The sequence below is a fragment of the Lucilia sericata genome, unplaced genomic scaffold (genome assembly GCF_015586225.1).
Source record: "Lucilia sericata isolate MDLA Ls3-8-SP2 unplaced genomic scaffold, ASM1558622v1 Contig000824F_arrow, whole genome shotgun sequence".
NCBI classification, from domain to species: Eukaryota; Metazoa; Arthropoda; class Insecta; order Diptera; family Calliphoridae; genus Lucilia; species Lucilia sericata.
This window is the reverse complement of record NW_023994816.1, coordinates 14,311-33,976: the sequence shown is the minus strand read 5'-3', so window position 1 is coordinate 33,976 and position 19,666 is coordinate 14,311. Positions and strand designations below refer to the sequence as shown.

Genomic DNA, 19,666 nt, shown 5'->3' with positions numbered 1-19,666 from the left:
TTTTTAACATTCATCTAAGAGAATATTTCATTCCAAAATTAAAACTTACTTAAACTCAAAATGTGAGCCCTGCAGACTGTCTACGACTTCTTGGGTAACTTGTGTATAACCGGGTATGCCAGTCGAGTCCATACGACTGGCCACATTAACTGTATTGCCCCAAATATCGTACTGAGGCTTACGGGCTCCTATGACGCCAGCCACCACAGGCCCAATATTAATGCCTTTAAAGAAATTATAATAAAGATATAGTTTTTTGTATTAAGAAGGTGTTCAAAAAATACTTACCAACTCTTAACATAAAATTATTATAGGAATGACTATTTATTTCCTGCAAAGACATGCGCATAGCCTTGACATATTCCACCAAAGCGGTCATATGACGTCTTACCGAATTTTGATCCACCGGATTGATTTTGTATTCTGTAAAAGGATTTATTTTAATTAAAAATTATTCGATTCAAAATTTGTTCTATACAATACCTGGTATTAAACCTACAACAGCCATATAAGTACTACCCACAGTTTTGATTTTATCAATACCATGAAAACGTTCTTCTTTTAGTAACTGGTTTTAAAAATGAAACAAAATTTTAGAAATTTTACATTTATAACAATTTATACGAAACTTATTCAACTTACCTCATCAAAATCTGCTATAATTTCATTAAGCAGACGTAAACATTCTAGACCCTGATCGGAACCATCCATTTCCGTATAAAATTCATGAAAATTTGGCACACTGGCAAATATTACACCCACCTTGGCGTAACTTTGATGATAAAGTTCCTAAATTGGGGGAATAAATAATTATAAAATTAAAACTTGAATTGAAAATTTAAAAACATTATGAAAAAAATTATTTTTTTCAAATATTATTAAACTACTAGCTATACCCAGTGTGCTTTGCTACCCTAAAAGCAAAAAAACCCACTTACACATGGGAGATGCCACACAAATTATTGCAAGTTCGCCAATTTTTCCGAATTTAATTCATATGGGAGGGGCCAACCCCCATTGAAAGTCCGCCAATTTTTCTCTAAATATTCACATGAATGTCAAAGTTCTTCATGTAAAATTTGAAGATTCTAGCTTCTCAGATATACAAATTTTTCTATATAATTCATATGGGGGTTCCAAGCCACCCCCTGATGAAAGTCTGCTTTTTTCCCCCAAAATGTTCAGATGAATGTGAAAGTCCTTTTTGCAAAATTTTAGGAATTTAGTTCTATTAGTTTCTTAGATAAAATATTTTGTTGTATTTAATTCATATGGGAGGTGCCGCTCCGCCCATTGGTAGTCCGCCAATTTATTACCCAAAATATTTACATGGATGCTAAAGTTCTACGTGCAAAATTTGAAGCTTTTAACTCTAATAGTTTCCAAGATAAACGAATTTGTGTATTTAATTAAGGAGGTGCCACGCCCCTGCTGCTAGTCCGCCCACTTTTTATGCTAACTAATCACATTGAGACTTATGTGGCTCCGACCAAATTTGAGGGCTCTAACTGTTACATTTTCCGAGATATACTGATTTAATATTTTCTTAATATGGAAGGTGCCACGCCCACTATAGTCATTCCGCCCATTTTGTCAAAAAACATTATTATGGATGTCAAAGTTGTCCGTGCAAACTTTGAGAACTCTAATTGTACCAGTTTCCAAGATATATGATTTTTAATAGCTATTAAATAAGTAGGCGTGGCAACTCGCCTACTTGAAATTTTAAAATAAAAAGTAGCCTATAGTTCCTTCCAGATATACAGGAAGATACGGTTAAAATTTCAAGAAAATCGGTCCAGCCTTTTAGCCGTCTATAGGCTTCAAACAAACAAACCCACAAATAAACACACATTCATTTTTATATATGTATATAGATTCCCTAATTATAAGAAGATAAAATAAAAATGTTCTTGTCAAGTAGATTTTAAAGCAAGTGAGAATGTTAAATTCGGCTGTGCCGAATCTCATATACCCACCATCAAACCATATGCCGTAAAAGAAATGCCTCTCTATAAACATCAGGGTAATATTACTCATCAAATTAACTGAATAGGACCTTATATGAGAGATAGGGTTAATTATTAACCGTTTTTCATAAACATTTTCATAAATTTTTTAGACCGATTTTGGTTCATATAAATCTTTACATCGAATATCACTTTCCACATGAAATTCGGTAGGAAGATTTGCTTTGAATGATCGTAAAAGTAATTTTCTTATAGATCGATCCTTAATAAATTTGGTATAAAACATATGTGTGTCGAATTTCACCACTTTTCTCGTATTTTTAAGCCAATAATGAGCGTTAAAGTCATTTTCTGAAGGGGACCTTATATGGGGGCTAGAGTCAATTATGCACCGATCCACATAAAATTTGGTAGGGAGGTTTTTTGTTCATAAGAGACTTACTTATGCCAAATTTCATTGCTACACTTGTATTTTTAAGCCAGTAATTAGAGTTAAAGTCATTTTTTTAAGGAGACCATATATGGGGACTAGGGTTAACTATATACCGATCCATATAAAATTTTTTTGTAGTGACATTTTGGCTTGCATGATACTTATGTGTGTCGAATTTCATCGCTATATTCGTATTTTTAAGCGAGTAATAAGCGTTATAGTCACTTTATGATGGGGACCTTATATGGGGGTGGGGTCAATTATGAACCGATCCTCATAAAGATTGGTAGGGAGATTTCGGATCATATGAAACTTATTTATGTCGAATTTTATGGCTGTACTTTTAAAACAGATATGCCCGTTAAAGCTGTTTTTCGGGGGTCCACTTGTATGGGGGCTATCCGAAAATATGGACTGATATTGCCCATTTTCAATACGAAACAAACCTTACCTATAGAGACTATTTGCGAATCATCTAGCTCATTCCGGACAGACATGGCTAGATCGTCTTAGAATTTAATAAGGACCCAAGAATATATTTTTGTGGGTCTTTGAGCAATATTGCCCATTTTCAATACGAAACAAACCTTACCTATAGAGACTATTTGCGAATCATCTAGCTCATTCCGGACAGACATGGCTAGATCGTCTTAGAATTTAATAAGGACCCAAGAATATATTTTTGTGGGTCTTTGAGCAATATTTCGATGTGTTACAAACAGAATGACAAAATTGGGGACATTGGGGACTTACGTATATTCCCCGGATTTCGTCATTAGATTCAAAATAAAATATTAAACTTGACAAAACTTCATTTTTAGTCACATGAAATATTATTAAAACCAAACTATTAATTCAGATATCGGATTGGGCTTTTAGAATTTCAGATTTATTTCCAACAACTTCTGTCCCACTGTGCAACGGTGTTATCTGGTTAATGGCATGTGACATTTATAAAATATGTACATATGTTGTGTAAAACAACTTCTTCGTTACAAAGTTTAATGAAAATCACTCAAAAAGATTTAAAACACTGAGTAAGATATAAGGGGGACTTTACGCCATAGGGGCATACTTGCCAAAATCAATTAAATGTTAAAATAAAGTAATAAATTTAATATCTAACTATTTACAATAAGAAAATCTTTAAGAATATAATAGGTAGTTTTCATCAGAGAGAGAGAGAGAGAGAGATTGAAAAGAAAGTGTGGCTTGTGACCCCCAAATCTTTCGCATGAACTTTTCTCTCTTAAAGTAAATTTTCAATTTACTTAAAACCATCAATAACTTCTTTCACAAAGTATCCATTAAGCACATCAAACAAATAATTAAATTCTTTAATACATTTTATCTGTTAATTGAAAGAAAATATATACAACTTTATATGGCAATAAACTTGACCTTCAAACGAAATTCAAAGATATAAAGCAGCAGCAGTAATCACATAAAATAAAATACAAAATAATAAAGAACCAGAGTAAGCACTCTTTGTATACTCACCATATTACTGCGAAATTGATTATCAAGAAAATGTGCAGCCACATGGGCTGGCAGCAAATTGTGCAATATTCTTTTATTCGACTCCTGCAAAACATCCATTTCCTTTTTCTCTTGAGATGCCTGCAATTGCCACAGAAAATCTAACCTTGCTGTCCACTCAACTAAACGACCATGTACAAGGATGGCAATCATAAAAATTAAAATACGAGCCAATGAGATTAAATGAAGTGGAATCGAGGCGCTACAGAATTGTGTGAAATATATTTAAAAATAGAGAATGGGGGGGCAGTGAAAGAGGGAATGAGGAAAAAAAGACAATACATTAGTTTAACATTTATTTTTGTGTATAAATATTAAGAGATTTAAACACTTACTTGACACGACTGTCATAACAATCAAAAATATTTGTGTGAGATAGTTCAATAAATAAACTATAAATGACACCCATCATTATGACCAGCAAAGATTTAAATATAATGGGTAACCTAGAAATTAAAAATATATTATTGATTAATAAATTTTACTAAAAAGGTTATTTGATTATAAGATAAATTACCTTAAGAATACCGAAACCGATAGTAAAGCAAATGTGGCTGATAGTGAAACATATTGGGGTAGAGAACATTTACGATGAGCCTCACTTTGATGGGCCATCATTAGCAAATCTTCCTCCAAAGTAGGAGCCGCTGTAGTAATATTACTCGAGCAGGGATGATCCGAAACACAGGTAAACTGAAAACATAATAATTACTGACAACTTTAAATAAAAGTTTTAGTTATTAAAAACTTACCACATTCACTTGACCCACTGAGTAAATCAAAATCACTGTAAATATTGTTATGGCCATACGCAAAGTAAAACTTTGTGATAAATCCCAATTGATCCATTTCAAACGTACCGCCAGCAAAAGCATTAATACAGCACTAACCCATACAAATGCCGTTAAAAATAATAACAATAAAATCAATGTCCTGGGCAAAGCGGTAACTTGTAAAGCTGCTCCCAATATCAACAGTAAAAGAGAACAGCCCATAGCTGTTGTAAAACCTAAATCGAAATCTTTACGATACTCCCGTTCCTTATCACTCTCACGAAATTTTAATGTTATACGATCCACATGTTCAGATTTATCACAATCCACCGAACGGGCATTTATAGCTTGCGAAAGAAAACGATTTACACGATTCGTCGGCTGATGATGAACCGAAGAGTGACGCTTGCGAAAGGGTCTCTTAAATTTATCGGTTACTTTGGACTATTTTTTGAATGTGTATTGTTTTTTTTTTTTTTTTTGGGGGGGGAGGGTTAAAATGAAATTTGAAAAAATTTTGTAAAGAAAAGAAACAAATTAGTTTTAATTATTAAGAAAATCATGTTAAAATTTAAATGTTATATAGTAATAATAATAAACAAAATATTTATGGTTTTTGCAAATAAATCTTACACCCAAAGATAAAATGTTAGTATATAAAACTTCTACATGCAATAATGGTACTGATAAGTTGGTTGTTTCATATATGGTCAAAAGCTAATTCATGCTTTTTTTTTAGAATGAATATAATTTTTTTTAACTTCTGTTTGTATTTTACAAAATTTACAAAAAATCATACAATGGAAAAATAATAAAATGTTTAAGATTTTGTTGTCAAAAAGAAAATGTTGTTTAATGGTTTTCATAGAACTCAGATACATGCAAATTGCAAATTAATCAAGACAAAACTTTTGAACTCGAAAACAACTTCTGGGATGAATAAATTTCAAATGTTTTTTTTAGATCGAATTTATCATTTATTGAAATGTTTGGATTTTTTTTTTTGGAAAAGAGTAGTAGATCTTTAGGAAATTCTTTAGCAACATGTAATTTTTTGGAAAAAGCTTTTTCAATTAAAAATTTATGAAAAATATTAAAAAGGAGAATTTTATTTATAAATTTATTAAAAACAATTTTTTCATATTTCTTTCACTGAATAAAGTTTTTTTTACAAAGCTTTTATTTCGGAAAAAATTACTAAAAAAGCTTTCTCAGGAAAAAGTTTTCTTTCAAAAAAGGACTTTTTCCATATAAGATAAATATATAAATAAATAACACTTTTCCAATAATAACCTCAAAAATCTGTTTTTAAAAAGATTTTTAAAAGCTTTTTCGATAGAAATTCTTTTCAAAAGTGAAAAAACTTAAACAAAAACAATTTTTTTCCAAAAAAAAAAATATTTTTCTTAAAAAAGCTTTTTCGGCAACATAAAAATGTTAAAAAATTAAAACTTTTTCATGAAAAAACCTTTAACAAAACAAGCTTTTCCAAAAAAAAAAAAAGATTTTTCATTAAAAAGCTTCTTAGTCAACATAAAAGCATATTATGTAAAATGTTATAAAAATTTTAACTTTTTTACTAAAAAGCTTTTTCTAATGAAAAAAGCTTTAGACAAAAAGAATATAAAAAAGCTTTTTTTAACGCAAAAAATTTCCAAAAAAAAAGAAAAATATTTTTCTTAAAAAAGCTTTTTTTGGCAACATAAAAGTATGTAAAATGTTAAAAAATTTAAACTTTTTCTAATGAAAATACATATCGTTTTTAAACTTTTTCATGAAAAAAGTTTAACAAAACAAGCTTTTCCAAATTCCACATTTTCCAGATTTTTCATAAAAAAGCTTTTTCGTCAACATAAACATAAAAAGCTTTTTTTAACAAAAAAATAAACTTTCAAAAACTAAATACTTTTAACTTTTTCACTAAAAAAAGTTGTTGTCTCACAAAAAATAGTGAAAAAAGCTTTTACAACTAAGAACTTTTCTAAAAGATCAGTTTTTTCAAAGCTTTTTATTGAATGTTTTTAAAAATTTTTTCCAAAAAAGCTTTTTTTTATTAAAACAAAAAAATTATATTTTTTTCGAAAAGCTTTATCATCAAAAAGTTATAAAAAAATCTTTTAAAAACATGGTTTTGACTGCTGAATGCTTATTTCACAAAAAATAATTTTTCGGGAAAAAAAATTGTTTTACTCCTTTCAGAAAAGCTTTATTACCAAAAAAATTCATTGACAAAGGTTATTTCCGTTAAAATAATATAAGCAAAGCTTTTTTAAACTAAATTTTTTGAAATTATGTTTTCTTTTTTAAAAAAAAATTACAAATTTGATGTTAAAATAATCCAAACATTTCTTTAAAAAACATATAATTGGAAAAAATCTTATTAAGGAATCAACATCATAAAAACGCAACTAAAGTATTAAAATAATTAACTGACCATTTTCGTAAATAATCGAATTTATAACATCTTAATTAAAAATTTGTACAAAATATTTTTTTTTACAAATATTCAAAAAAGACATTAATTCGATTCACAAAAACTCGACAGTAAATATTAATAGTTAAAAAAATGAAAACTTCATGAATCAAGAAAAAAACTGCAACCGAAATCAAAGTGAAATTTGGAATAAAAACTTTAACTCAAAAAAGAACAATAATTTGTTTTCTCAAAACCAGCAAATGAATGGAGGGGTGGTAAAAACAAAAACAAATAACAATTGGTAAATTTTTTTCAAAAAAAATATTTTTTTGATTCAAAAATAATGGATTTATATGTTTTGTTTAGTTTTTTGTCGATTTTGTTTTTTTCTTGCAAACAACAAATCTCACTTTATTTTTGTGATTATTATGTCTATGAATGCGACTAATCGTATTCGAAGTTGAATTAGAAGTTGTTCCTACTTGAATGGTAACACCGCCACCTGGTGGTGTTGGAGCATGTAAGATTTTTTGTAGACGTATTACCTAGAGAAAAAAACACAAATGAAACACAAAAACAAATGTAGAATAATAATAATAAAACAGAAATAAATTAAATTAACAATAATTAAACACAAAAAACATAAAGATATTTATAATAATAAAACAAAAATTTAATAAAAGATATTGGTTCAGATGAAGAGATAGAGAGATAGAAATTTTAATAGAGTTAACAAAAGAAAATGAAAAATTTATGATTTAAAACAAAGATAAAAGAAGAAAATAAATGTTTTATAGAAATAGAGAAAGAAAATATAATAGAAAAGAAAATAGAAGAGTTTAGACTTTATAGAAGTAGTAGAGAAAGTTTATTTATTTAACAGAAAACTAAAAAAGGTTTTTTAAATTTTTCGTATTGAAAATGCAAGTATTTAATTATGGAAATTTCTAAGAAATGTTGTTTTAACCAAAAATTAGTTCCAATGAAGATTATGTTAGATTTTTTAATTTTGTTGATAAGATGATTTGCTTTCCGTTCGTTTTTAATTTATAGGAATTGATTGGAAAATAAAAATTTTAAATTTATAACAAAAAGAGTACTTTTATAGGTTTTAAAGTACTAAACTATTCTATAAACTATAATATAGACTATACTCTGGATTGGACTATGGACTATATTGCAGACAAGATTAGCCTATATTACGTAAATACTAGACCATAGATTGGACTGAAGTCTATACTATACACTGGACTATACAGTATAGACTTGACTATATATAGACTATTCTATGGACTAGACTATAGACTAGACTATAGACTAGACTATAGACTAGACTAGACTAGACTATAGACTAGAACTATAGACTAGACTATAGACTAGACTATAGACTAGACTATTGACTAGACTATAGACTAGACTATAGACTAGACTAGATAGACTAGACTATAGACTAGACTATAGAACTAGACGATGAACTAGACTATAGACTAGACTATAGACTAGACTATAGACTAGACTATAGACTAGACTATAGACTAGACTATAGACTAGACTATAGACTAGACTATAGACTAGACTATAGACTAGACTATAGACTAGACTATAGACTAGACTATAGACTAGACTATAGACTAGACATAGACTAGCTATAGACTAGACTATAGACTAGACTATAGACTAGACTATAGACTAGACTATAGACTAGACTATAGACTAGACTATAGACTAGACTATAGACTAGACTATAGACTAGACTATAGACTAGACTATAGACTAGACTAAGACTAGACTATAGACTAGACTATAGACTAGACTATAGACTAGACTATAGACTAGACTATAGACTAGACTATAGACTAGACTATAGACTAGACTATAGACTAGACTATAGACTAGACTATAGACTAGACTATAGACTAGACTATAGACTAGACTATAGACTAGACTATAGACTAGACTATAGACTAGACTATAGACTAGACTATAGACTAGACTATAGACAGACTATAGACTAGACTATAGACTAGACTATAGACTAGACTATAGACTAGACTATAGACTGGACTATAGACTAGACTATAGACTAGACTATAGACTAGACTATAGACTAGACTATAGACTAGACTATAGACTAGACTATAGACTAGACTACTAGACTACTATAGACTAGACTATAGACTAGACTATAGACTAGACTATAGACTAGACTATAGACTAGACTATAGACTAGACTATAGACTAGACTATAGACTAGACTATAGACTAGACTATAGACTAGACTATAGACTAGACTATAGACTAGACTATAGACTAAACTATAGAGACTAAACTATAGACTATAGACTAGACTATAGACTAGACTATAGACTAGACTATAGACTAGACTATAGACTAGACTATAGACTAGACTATAGACTAGACTATAGACTAGACTATAGACTAGACTATAGACTAGACTATAGACTAGACTATAGACTAGACTATAGACTAGACTATAGACTAGACTATAGACTAGACTATAGACTAGACTATAGACTAGACTATAGACTAGACTATAGACTAGACTATAGACTAGACTATAGACTAGACTATAGACTAGACTATAGACTAGACTATAGACTAGACTATAGACTAGACTATAGACTAGACTATAGACTAGACCACAGACTATACTACATACTAGACCACAGACTATACTACATACTAAACCACAGTCTAGACTATAGACTAGACTATAGACTAGACTATAGACTAGACTATAGACTAGACTATAGACTAGACTATAGACTAGACTATAGACTAGACTATAGACTAGACTATAGACTAGACTATAGACTAGACTATAGACTAGACTATAGACTAGACTAGACTAGACTATAGACTAGACTATAGACTAGACTATAGACTAGACTAGACTAGACTATAGACTAGACTATAGACTAGACTATAGACTAGACTATAGACTAGACTATAGACTAGACTATAGACTAGACTATAGACTAGACTAGACTAGACTATAGACTAGACCACAGTCTATACTACATACTAGACCACAGACTATACTACATACTAAACCACAGTCTAGACTATAGACTATACTATAGACTAGACTATGGACTAATGGTCTATTGACTATTATGTGGACTATTTATCAACAGTTTGTACTAATTTCGAAAAAGTGCCTGATCTGTATTCCGGCAGTCAGTTATATGGGACTGTACGAACACGTAGACCAATATGGCCCATTTTAAATGGAGAATATGGGTAAAATTTCAACCCTCTAGCTTCTCTCGTTTAAGCACTAACGTGTTTACAACAGACAGACGGACGGATATATCAAAGTTGTCTTAGATAAGGACCCAGAATATATAAACTTTTGTTGGTCTTCGACCAATTTTTCTAGACTTGTGGACCGAAAAAAAGTTTATAAAATCGAAATTGAAAATCAGGTTACAAACTAAGAATTTCAATCCTTTACAAATTTTTACATATCTATGGTAGTCTACTATGGGTAAACCTATGAAATTTTATTAAAATCGAATCATTCGTTGAGGTCTTAAATTTTATCATTCCATTCGTTGGGGTCTTAAATCCTATCATTCGAGGCGAACTTTTAAGCAAATCATCTTGATGTGAACAATTTAGAATTTCGTTTTTTTTTTTTAAGAAAGATAATTTCAACTATTTGTAATAATTAAATACTACTTTTAATTTACATAAATATTTATATAAGTATTTTTTTAACTAATTTTATTATAATAATATTTTTTTTTATTTACACACAACAAATTATAAACAAATTTCCGACATTTACAAAAGTTAAACACAAAATTGACTAGATAAATAAAAATCTAGTTTTAAGTTTAAAAAATTGTTTTAAATATTTATATAATATTTAATATTTATAAATTTTATTTAACAAACAACACTACAAATTTTACACCGGAAATTGTTAGTTACGTTTTACAAATACACAAACGTGTTCATTTAGACATGTTGTAAAAATATGTTTTTTTTTTTTTCAAAAATGTTTTATACAAAAATATTTCTCACTTTTGATATTCTCATATAAAAACCATAACGAAGAGTTGAAAAAACTTAAAATTGTTTAGATAGAAAACAATAATTAAAATAAAAATTAAACTTACCGCATCCTGGAATAAAAATGAAAGAAAATAAAATTAAGATTAAAAAAAGAAAATTAAATAAATTATTAAAGAAGAGGTTTTGGGTAAAAAATAAAAGGAAATAAATAAATTTAATTAGAATTTTTATAAAAGGAAAGTTTAAAAGTGTTTAAAGCAAAGCGTGAAATTTGGTAGAAGAATTTAAAAAAAAAATAATATTAAATAAAGAGCCCAGCCAATAAGGTGTTTAAGAATAAAAAGAAAAGATAAAAACAAAAAATAAAAAAAATTAATTTAAAAGCTTTTTTTAAAAAATCTTCATTATATTTTCAATTTATTAAATAACTCTTTAAAAGGTTAGTAATTTCTTTTTTATATATTTTTTTTTGTAATAACTTTTTTATTAAAAATAACATGCAAATTATATGTTTTTTTTTTTCTCTTTTTAAGCAAAACTACTTTTTTTAGGCAAATATTTTCATTTAAAGCAAATAAAATTTACTACTAAACTACTAACAAAATATTGCCAAACTAGTAATAAAATTTATGTGGAAACAAACTTACCTTTCTAGTGCTTTTTTCCAATTGATTTTCACCGCCTGCTGTACTGCCCCTACCACCGCCACTGCCAGCCGAGGAGGGAAAAGAACCAGTGGCTATATTTGAGAAAGGCACTGGTTCGGAAAATTTAATGGTATGCAACAATTGCATGACCACATTCGAAACATTACGGAATGATAATTTACGACGAGAACCAATAGCTGAACGGACACCTAAAGTATTTAACATTAAAGGCTAAAAAACACAAATAAAATAAATCATTATTATTTCAATAAAACTCTTATTTGTATTAATAAACCCACCTTACGCCTGTGGGGTGGTGGTACTATAAAATAAGTATCAACACCATGATCTCTTAAATATGATGATCTTTGATCACCATGTCCCGCCTCTACCTCATATTCACCGGATAAAGCATCTAAAGTGGAACGTGTTACATGCACTCTACCCGGTTCACCACCCGATTCCATGTGATTGGCCAATGTTACATCATTGGACCAGACATCAAATTGCCATTTACGTAAACCTAAAACTCCACATAAAACACGACCCGTATGAATGCCGACACGCATGTTTAACATGACATCGGTAGCCTCGACAACCGAACTGTAGAAAAATACAAACAATTATATTAAAATTAAAAAATTATATCATTCTAAAGATTTTCTTGACTTACGCTATAGCATCAATCATATCGAGACCCATTTCAACTGTACATTTGGCATGATCTTTACGTGGTTCGGGTAGACCCGATACACAATAATAACAATCTCCTAAGATTTTAATACGTAAACAATGGTTGTCCTAAAGATTTGTTAATAAAGAGTTGTTTATATATTTTCTTTTTAATTCACATGATCAAAGTTAGTTAAAATAACACTTACATGAGCCAATTGATCAAATCTACCAAAAAGTTCATTCAACAGTCTTACTAATTCCTGTGCACTACACTGTGAGGACAATACAGTAAAGCCAACAATATCCGCAAATAAAATGCTGTAATTGAAAAATGTTAAATTTTGTTAGACATGATTAAAAAATACAAAATTTAAAAATTATATAAAATTTAAATATACATAACCCGACAAATTTGCAGGTTTTATTTATAACAAGTTGGATTGTTACATTCGATTGGTCACTTTGTCTATCATTATTAGGGAACTCTATAAATTTGATTTTATGATTTTAGTCTCAATATTACACACAATTAAAAATTTTTTTATGGAAAAAATCAGGATAATGCTTGTTTCATTTTCAACCAGAAATTCCTGGCATACAGATTTTTATACAACCAGGAAGCTGCGTGACCAATTTTATGCTTTTAGCTCAATATTATAGAAAATTGTGTTTAATTTTATGTTTATATATTCATCATTTAGAAAACTCAAAAAGTATCAGTTGAAGTACGAAAAAGTACCAAAAGACCTCTATTATTTAATTTCATGTTCCTAAGTTCAATATTATAGAAAATTCAAAAAGTACCAGTTAAAGAACGAAAAAGTGTCAGAAAATACTCTAGATTAAATTTTCATTCATTCAAGTCTCTGATTGCTTAGTTTTATGTTATAATAGAAAACTCAAAAAGTACCAGTTGAAGAACAAAAATTACCAAAGGGTTGGTTCTCTTGCTTAATTTCATGCTTCTAGGATCAATATTAAAAAAAAAACACAAAAAGTACCTTTTGAAGAACGAAAAAGTACCAGAATGTCCTCATTTACATGTACTCACTTACTTCGGGCCCTACATGCTAAATTTCATGCTTCTAGGTTCAATATTATACAAAAAATTAAAAAGTACCTTTTGAAGAACGTAAACGTACCAAAAATGTCCCCTTTTATAGGTTCTCACTTAATATGGGCTCTACATGCTTAATTTCATGATTCTAGGTTAAATTTTATAGAAAATTATAAAAGTACCTTTAGAAGAAAGAAAAAGTACCAAAAAGTCCCCTCATATATATTCTCACTTACTCCGGGCTCTATATGCTTAATTTCAAGTTTCTAGGTTTAATATTATAGAAAATTCAAAAAGTAGTTTTTGAAGAACGAAAAAGTGCCAAAAAGTTCCCATTTATAGGTTCTCCCTAAATCCGGGCTCTATATGCTTAATTTCACCTTTCTAGGTTCAATATCATACAAAAATTTAAAAATAAACTTTTGAAGAAAGTAAAAGTACTAAAAAGTCCCCTTTTATAGGTTCTCACTTAATATGTGCTCTACATGCTTAATTTCATGATTCTAGGTTCAATTTTATAGAAAATTATAAAAGTACATTTTAAAGAAAGAAAAAGTACCAAAAAGTCCCCTTATATATGTTCTCACTTACTCCGGGCCCTACATGCTTAATTTCATGTTTCTAGGTTTAATATAGAAAATTCAAAAAGTACTTTTTGAAAAACGAAAAAGTAACAAAAAGTCACTTTTTATAGTTTATCACTTAATCCGGGCTGTACATGCTTAATTTCATGTTCTTGGTACAATATTAGAAAAAAAATTCAAAAAGTACCAGTCGAAGAATGAAAAAATACTAAAAAATCTCCTTTTATAGATTCTTATTTACTCCATACCCTACATGTGCAATTTCATGTTTCTATGTCCAATTTTATAGAAAACTCAAAACGTCCCCTTTTATAGATTCTCATTTACTCTCGGCTCTACATGCTAATTCAAAAAAATTCAAAAATACCTTTTGAAGAACGTAAAAGTACTAAAAAGTCACCTTTTATAGGTTCTCACTTAATACGGGCTGTACATGCTTAATTTTATGATTGTAGGTTCAATTTTATAGAAAATTATAAAAGTGCCTTTTGAAGAAAGAAAAAGTACTAAAAAGTCTCCTTATACATGTTCTCACTTACTCTTGGTTTTATATGCTTAATTTCAAGTTTCTAGGTTCAATTTTATAGAAAATTCCAAAAATAGCTTTTGAGGAACGAAAAAGTACCAAAAATTTCCTTTTTATATGTTCGCAATTACTCCCGGTACTACATGCTTAATTTCATATTTCTATGTTCGACATTATGGAAAATTCAAAAAGTATCTTTTGATCTCATTTACACCTGAACAAACATGTTTAATTTTATGTTTTTAGGCTGAATATTATAGAAAATTCCAAAAGTACGTTTTGAAGAAAGAAAAAATCCAAAAGTTCCCTTTTATAGGTTTTTATTTACTCCTTCGGGCTTTACATAATTTACTAATTTTATGTTTCAAGCCAATAACAACACGCAGCTTCATCCGTAACGTGTTGCTCTGGCTTTGCTTTGTTTTTTATAAACAAGCAAGTACAAGAACAAAATTTAGCGTATTATGCTGTGTGTTGTTGTTTATTATTATTTTTTGTCTGAGCATGCAAAATAAATCTCAATTTTTGATGAACATTTTAGAGTTTGTCTCGGTTTTTTGCTCTCTCTGTTTTTATGGATCGAATTTGTTAATTTCAAATAGCGTTCTTCTCGAACGTATGTCTGATAAAATTCAGATCTCGCAGATATGTGGGGTCTTCTGAATACTGATTTCAACATACACACAGACAGACGGACATGGCAAAATCGACCCCGTTATCTATAAGTACTATAAGTACTCAAAATATATATATTTTATAGGGCTGGAAAATTATATTACATAAATTACAAACGGAATGACAGTCTTATATATACCCTTCTCACGAAGGTGGAGGGCACCAAGATATCTTTTCATATAGATTCTTATTCACTGACAACTGTGAAAGTTTAATGTTTCCATGTGAACAAAAAAAGGTACCAAAGCCGCCTCTTATAGATGTTCATTCATTATTTCTGCTGTTTGTTAGGTTCTATCTGTCGAAACTAACAAATGATTTCAAATGAAACTAACAAATGATTTCTAGATTTTATTTATTTTTTAAAATAAAAGAAAAACATTTTTGTAAAATTTCTTAAGAAATCTTTAACAATGTCTGAGGTCATCAGGGCGTATGATATTTATGTAATATTTGTACTACCTTAAATAATAATCATACGCAATGTGGTGCTAGAAAAGCTTATACAATTACATATTTACCACTTTACTAACTAAAAAGGTTGAATTAGAAAAATTAAACTGTTCCTGGACAAGTTTTTAAAAGTCGGAGTCTATAACCTCTTAGTTCAAATGAAGTCGATGAAGTAACTCGTTTAAATTTGAAGCCACTGGCCAACTAACAAAATTCTTTGGAATCTAAAAAACAATATTTCTTAAATATTTTGAATTAATTTTAAAATTCTAATTTATACGGCTTTAATGATTTCTAGATTTATTTTAATTTTTTAAATAAAAGAAAAACATTTTTCTAAAATTTCTTAAGAAATCTTTAACAATGTCTGTGGTCATCAGGGCGTATGATTTTTTTGCAATATTTGTTCTTCATTAAATAATAATCATACGCAATCTGGTGCTAGAAAAGCTGCTTATAATAGTTAAAAAAAAGTTATTGACTTAATTTTTTAAGTACATATTTACAAAGATCTTAATTTAAAATAACATTCCTATAGAGTAACATGAAATAATGTTAACAGAGAAATTATCTCAATCTAAGAGTATTAGACATAAATGGATTTACTTTTGATTAAATTATCAAATAATTCTCAGATGCAGTAAAAAAAACTTTGTATGTGACTTTAAAGAGTGTGATTTCATACATTTTTTTTTTAAATTATGTTTATGTTTATTAAAATAAAAATACCAAATAAATTTTTATCGCAAACAAAAAACCATTAATTAATAGAATTGAATATTCCAACAAATTTTATTAACGCGGAAGAATGAAAAATATACAAACGTTAAAGAATTTACATTAAATTTAAATGCACAAAATAAATTAAATAAATAAAAATGCTTCTTGTAAAAGTAAGAAAATTTATACAAATCCAAACACATTCAAAGTACAGACAGAGATATACAGGACAACAACCGACCAACAAATGTAAATCCACAAAAACATTCCAACCGCCCAACCACACTTACACACATTTACTATATTGATTCAGGCGGTGACGTCAATACGTTAGAAAGAACAACTAAAATTAAGGTTTATCTTCTTTTTGGGCAAATTGCATGTGATGCTTATATGCAACAAATTTTTGTACTGAGAGAATTTATTGTACATTCATACCAACTACATGTTGTACTAGATTGTGTGGTGCGGTATGAATGAATATAAATTAAATGAAATATACAACATTTTTATTTAATTTATTTTGCATTTCTGGTTTGTTATATACAATTTACATTTTTTTCTTGTTTTTTTTTCGGTTATTATTTTTTGGCAAAAAATATTACTTTTAAATTAAAACTGAATTATTTATGACATTAAAACAAACATTTCATTTAAATCAAACAAATTCATCAATCATCACAATTTCAAATGTATTTATGTTTTGAGTGTGTACGTAGAAATGTTTTGTGAATTGAAAAGAAAAATATATCAAACATATGTCAGATTAAGGTCTGTGAGAAAAATAATTATAAATGAATTTAATTAGGGGTAAGTTAAGAAGGTATTAAGTGACATATTTGATACTTTAGTTTTAGTAAAGTTTTAAAAGAATGTTCATAAAATGCCTCTCTAACAAGAAAAGTAGTATTAATATCACTTAGAGAACTATCAATTCTTGTTTTATGACGTTTAGAGGTACTTTTTTAAAGAACGAAAAGGTACCAAAAAGTACCTTCACAAAAATTCTCATTTTATTAGTTTAGTTTCACATTCCTATGTTCAATATTATAAAAAAAAACCAAAAAGTACTATTTAGAAGACCAAAAAGTACCAAAAATACTTTCATAGATTCATATTTTTCTTTGAAATTTTTCTTTTATGCTCTTATTCCTTATATAAATATTTTGCCCCATAAGACCTTTTTCACTTTACATCTTAAAAATACATAATATTTACTTCTTGAATTCAGGCCAATGAAAATGATTAAATGTAAAACAAAACAAAAGAAAAAAAAATTGTACAATTTGTAAATAAAAATATTTTAATTGTATAAAAAATAATTATTCTATTTAAAAAAACAGATGGCTTTTTTATGCAATTTTCTTTTCAAACAGAAAAAAGCAATTAATGGTTATTAATAATGGATCTATTAAAAGCTTTTCAAAAATAATTTAAAAAGGAAAGAAGTATATATTTCCTGCTATTAATATAATCATTTTGCCACTTACCTAACATTTTCATGCTTTTGTATGTAAATCCGATGAAATTGTCCAGCCACCGGTGAGAGTATATCATTTTTCATTTGCATTGCTACATGCTGAGGTAGTACCGACAATAGTAGTCTTTCCAATTTCTCATTTTCATCCTGTATCTCTAGACGAGCGGCAATACAATTGCGTGTATCTAGAAATGCCCGCCTTTGGGCACGTTCCATCATAATGTTGACCACAAGACCGGCCACATTAACACCAATAAACATAACAATGTTGGCAATAAGCTGGAAAATATTTAAAGTGAATTAATGTTTACTGATTGAGAATTTAATCAAAGAATTGTATACGATTAATTTAAACAAATATTTTTATATAAAATTAATGATTACTGATACAATCAGGAAACTGCGTGTCAATTTTATGTTTTTAGATTCAAAAAGTACTATTAAAAGAACTAAAATCTACCAGAAAGCCTCTTTTTATAAATTTACTTTCAATCACGACACTACGTGCTTCATTTTATGTTTATATGTATAAGCACCAGTTGAAGAACGAAAACTACCAAAAGACATCTTTCTTTTAATTTCATGTTTTTAAGTTCAATATTATAAAAACTCAAAAAGTACCAAAAAGTTCCTTTTTATGGGTTCTCATTTACTCCGGTCTCTACATGCTTAATTTCATGTTTCTAGGATCAATAATATAGAAAATTAAAAAAGTATCTTTTGAAGAACGAAAGAGTACCAAAAAGTCCCCTTTTATACGATCTTACTTAATTTCATGTTTATAGGTTCAATATTATGGAAAATTCAAAAAGTACCTTTTGAAGAACGAAAAAGTACCAACAGGTCCTCTTTTATAGGTTCCCATTTACTTCGAGCCCTACATGCTTAATTTCATGTTTCTTGATTCAATATTATGTAAAACTCAAAAAGTACCTTTTGAAGAACGAAAAAGTACCAACAGGTCCTCTTTTATAGGTACTCATTTACTTCGAGACCTACATGCTTAGTTTCATGTTTCTTGGTTCAATATTATAGAAAACTCAAAAAGTACCTTTTGAAGAACGAAAAAGTAGCAAAAAGTCCGATTTAATAGATTCTCATTTACTATGTGCTCTACATTCTTCTAGGTTCAATATTATATAAAATTCAAAAATTACCTTTTGAAGGGCGAAAAAGTACCAAAAACTCCCCTTTTTGTAGATTCTCATTAACTCCGGGCTCCAAATGCATAATATCATGTTTCTAGGATCATATTATGAAAAACACAAAAAGTACCAGTTAAAAAACGAAAAAGTACAAAAAAATAGTCCTTTGTGCCGGAGTTCCAAGTAAAACCCCATTGGTATAAATCTATCAATTTCTTCAATTTTGTTGTGCCAGTGAGTTTGTAGAAAATCAAATTTCCCGTTTTTCCCCCTGTTGGTACTTTTTTCTCCCTATTGATGCAATAAACATTTTATTATAAAAAGCATTCACACGTTAATACAAAAAGCAATACATAGGAATCAATGTTTTAAGCAAAAAGTACCAAAAATGGGAACAATTTTCACCCCTTATCGTCCGAATATCCAAAAAACACTAAATTCGTATTTTTATGTTTTCGTTAGGTGATGAAGGTGTCAAACATATTTGTCGTATGTTCATTGGTTTAAAAGATGCATGGTGTGCAAAAAA

General features: G+C 28.7%; 1 protein-coding gene across 6 annotated transcripts in view; it reads right to left on the bottom strand.

Annotated features, from left to right (window-relative positions):
- Nucleotides 1-19,666, bottom strand: part of LOC119608374 (Ca(2+)/calmodulin-responsive adenylate cyclase) — a 35,392-nt gene that overhangs the window by 10,367 nt on the left and 5,359 nt on the right. For 2 of the 6 annotated variants that reach the window (XM_037962775.1, XM_037962769.1), the window contains 15 exons: nt 18,003-18,271; nt 12,704-12,815; nt 12,496-12,623; nt 12,122-12,425; nt 11,823-12,053; nt 11,280-11,285; nt 7,542-7,676; nt 4,695-5,159; nt 4,460-4,635; nt 4,278-4,388; nt 3,904-4,144; nt 643-789; nt 484-568; nt 289-423; nt 50-224 (listed from right to left, as the gene is read on the bottom strand). In XM_037962775.1, coding sequence (XP_037818703.1) covers nt 50-224; nt 289-423; nt 484-568; nt 643-789; nt 3,904-4,144; nt 4,278-4,388; nt 4,460-4,635; nt 4,695-5,159; nt 7,542-7,676; nt 11,280-11,285; nt 11,823-12,053; nt 12,122-12,425; nt 12,496-12,623; nt 12,704-12,815; nt 18,003-18,271 — 2,720 coding nt within the window. The remainder of the gene's footprint in view (nt 1-49; nt 225-288; nt 424-483; nt 569-642; nt 790-3,903; nt 4,145-4,277; nt 4,389-4,459; nt 4,636-4,694; nt 5,160-7,541; nt 7,677-11,279; nt 11,286-11,822; nt 12,054-12,121; nt 12,426-12,495; nt 12,624-12,703; nt 12,816-18,002; nt 18,272-19,666) is intronic. The other 4 variants (XM_037962771.1, XM_037962774.1, XM_037962770.1 and 1 more) reach the window with 3 other exon arrangements.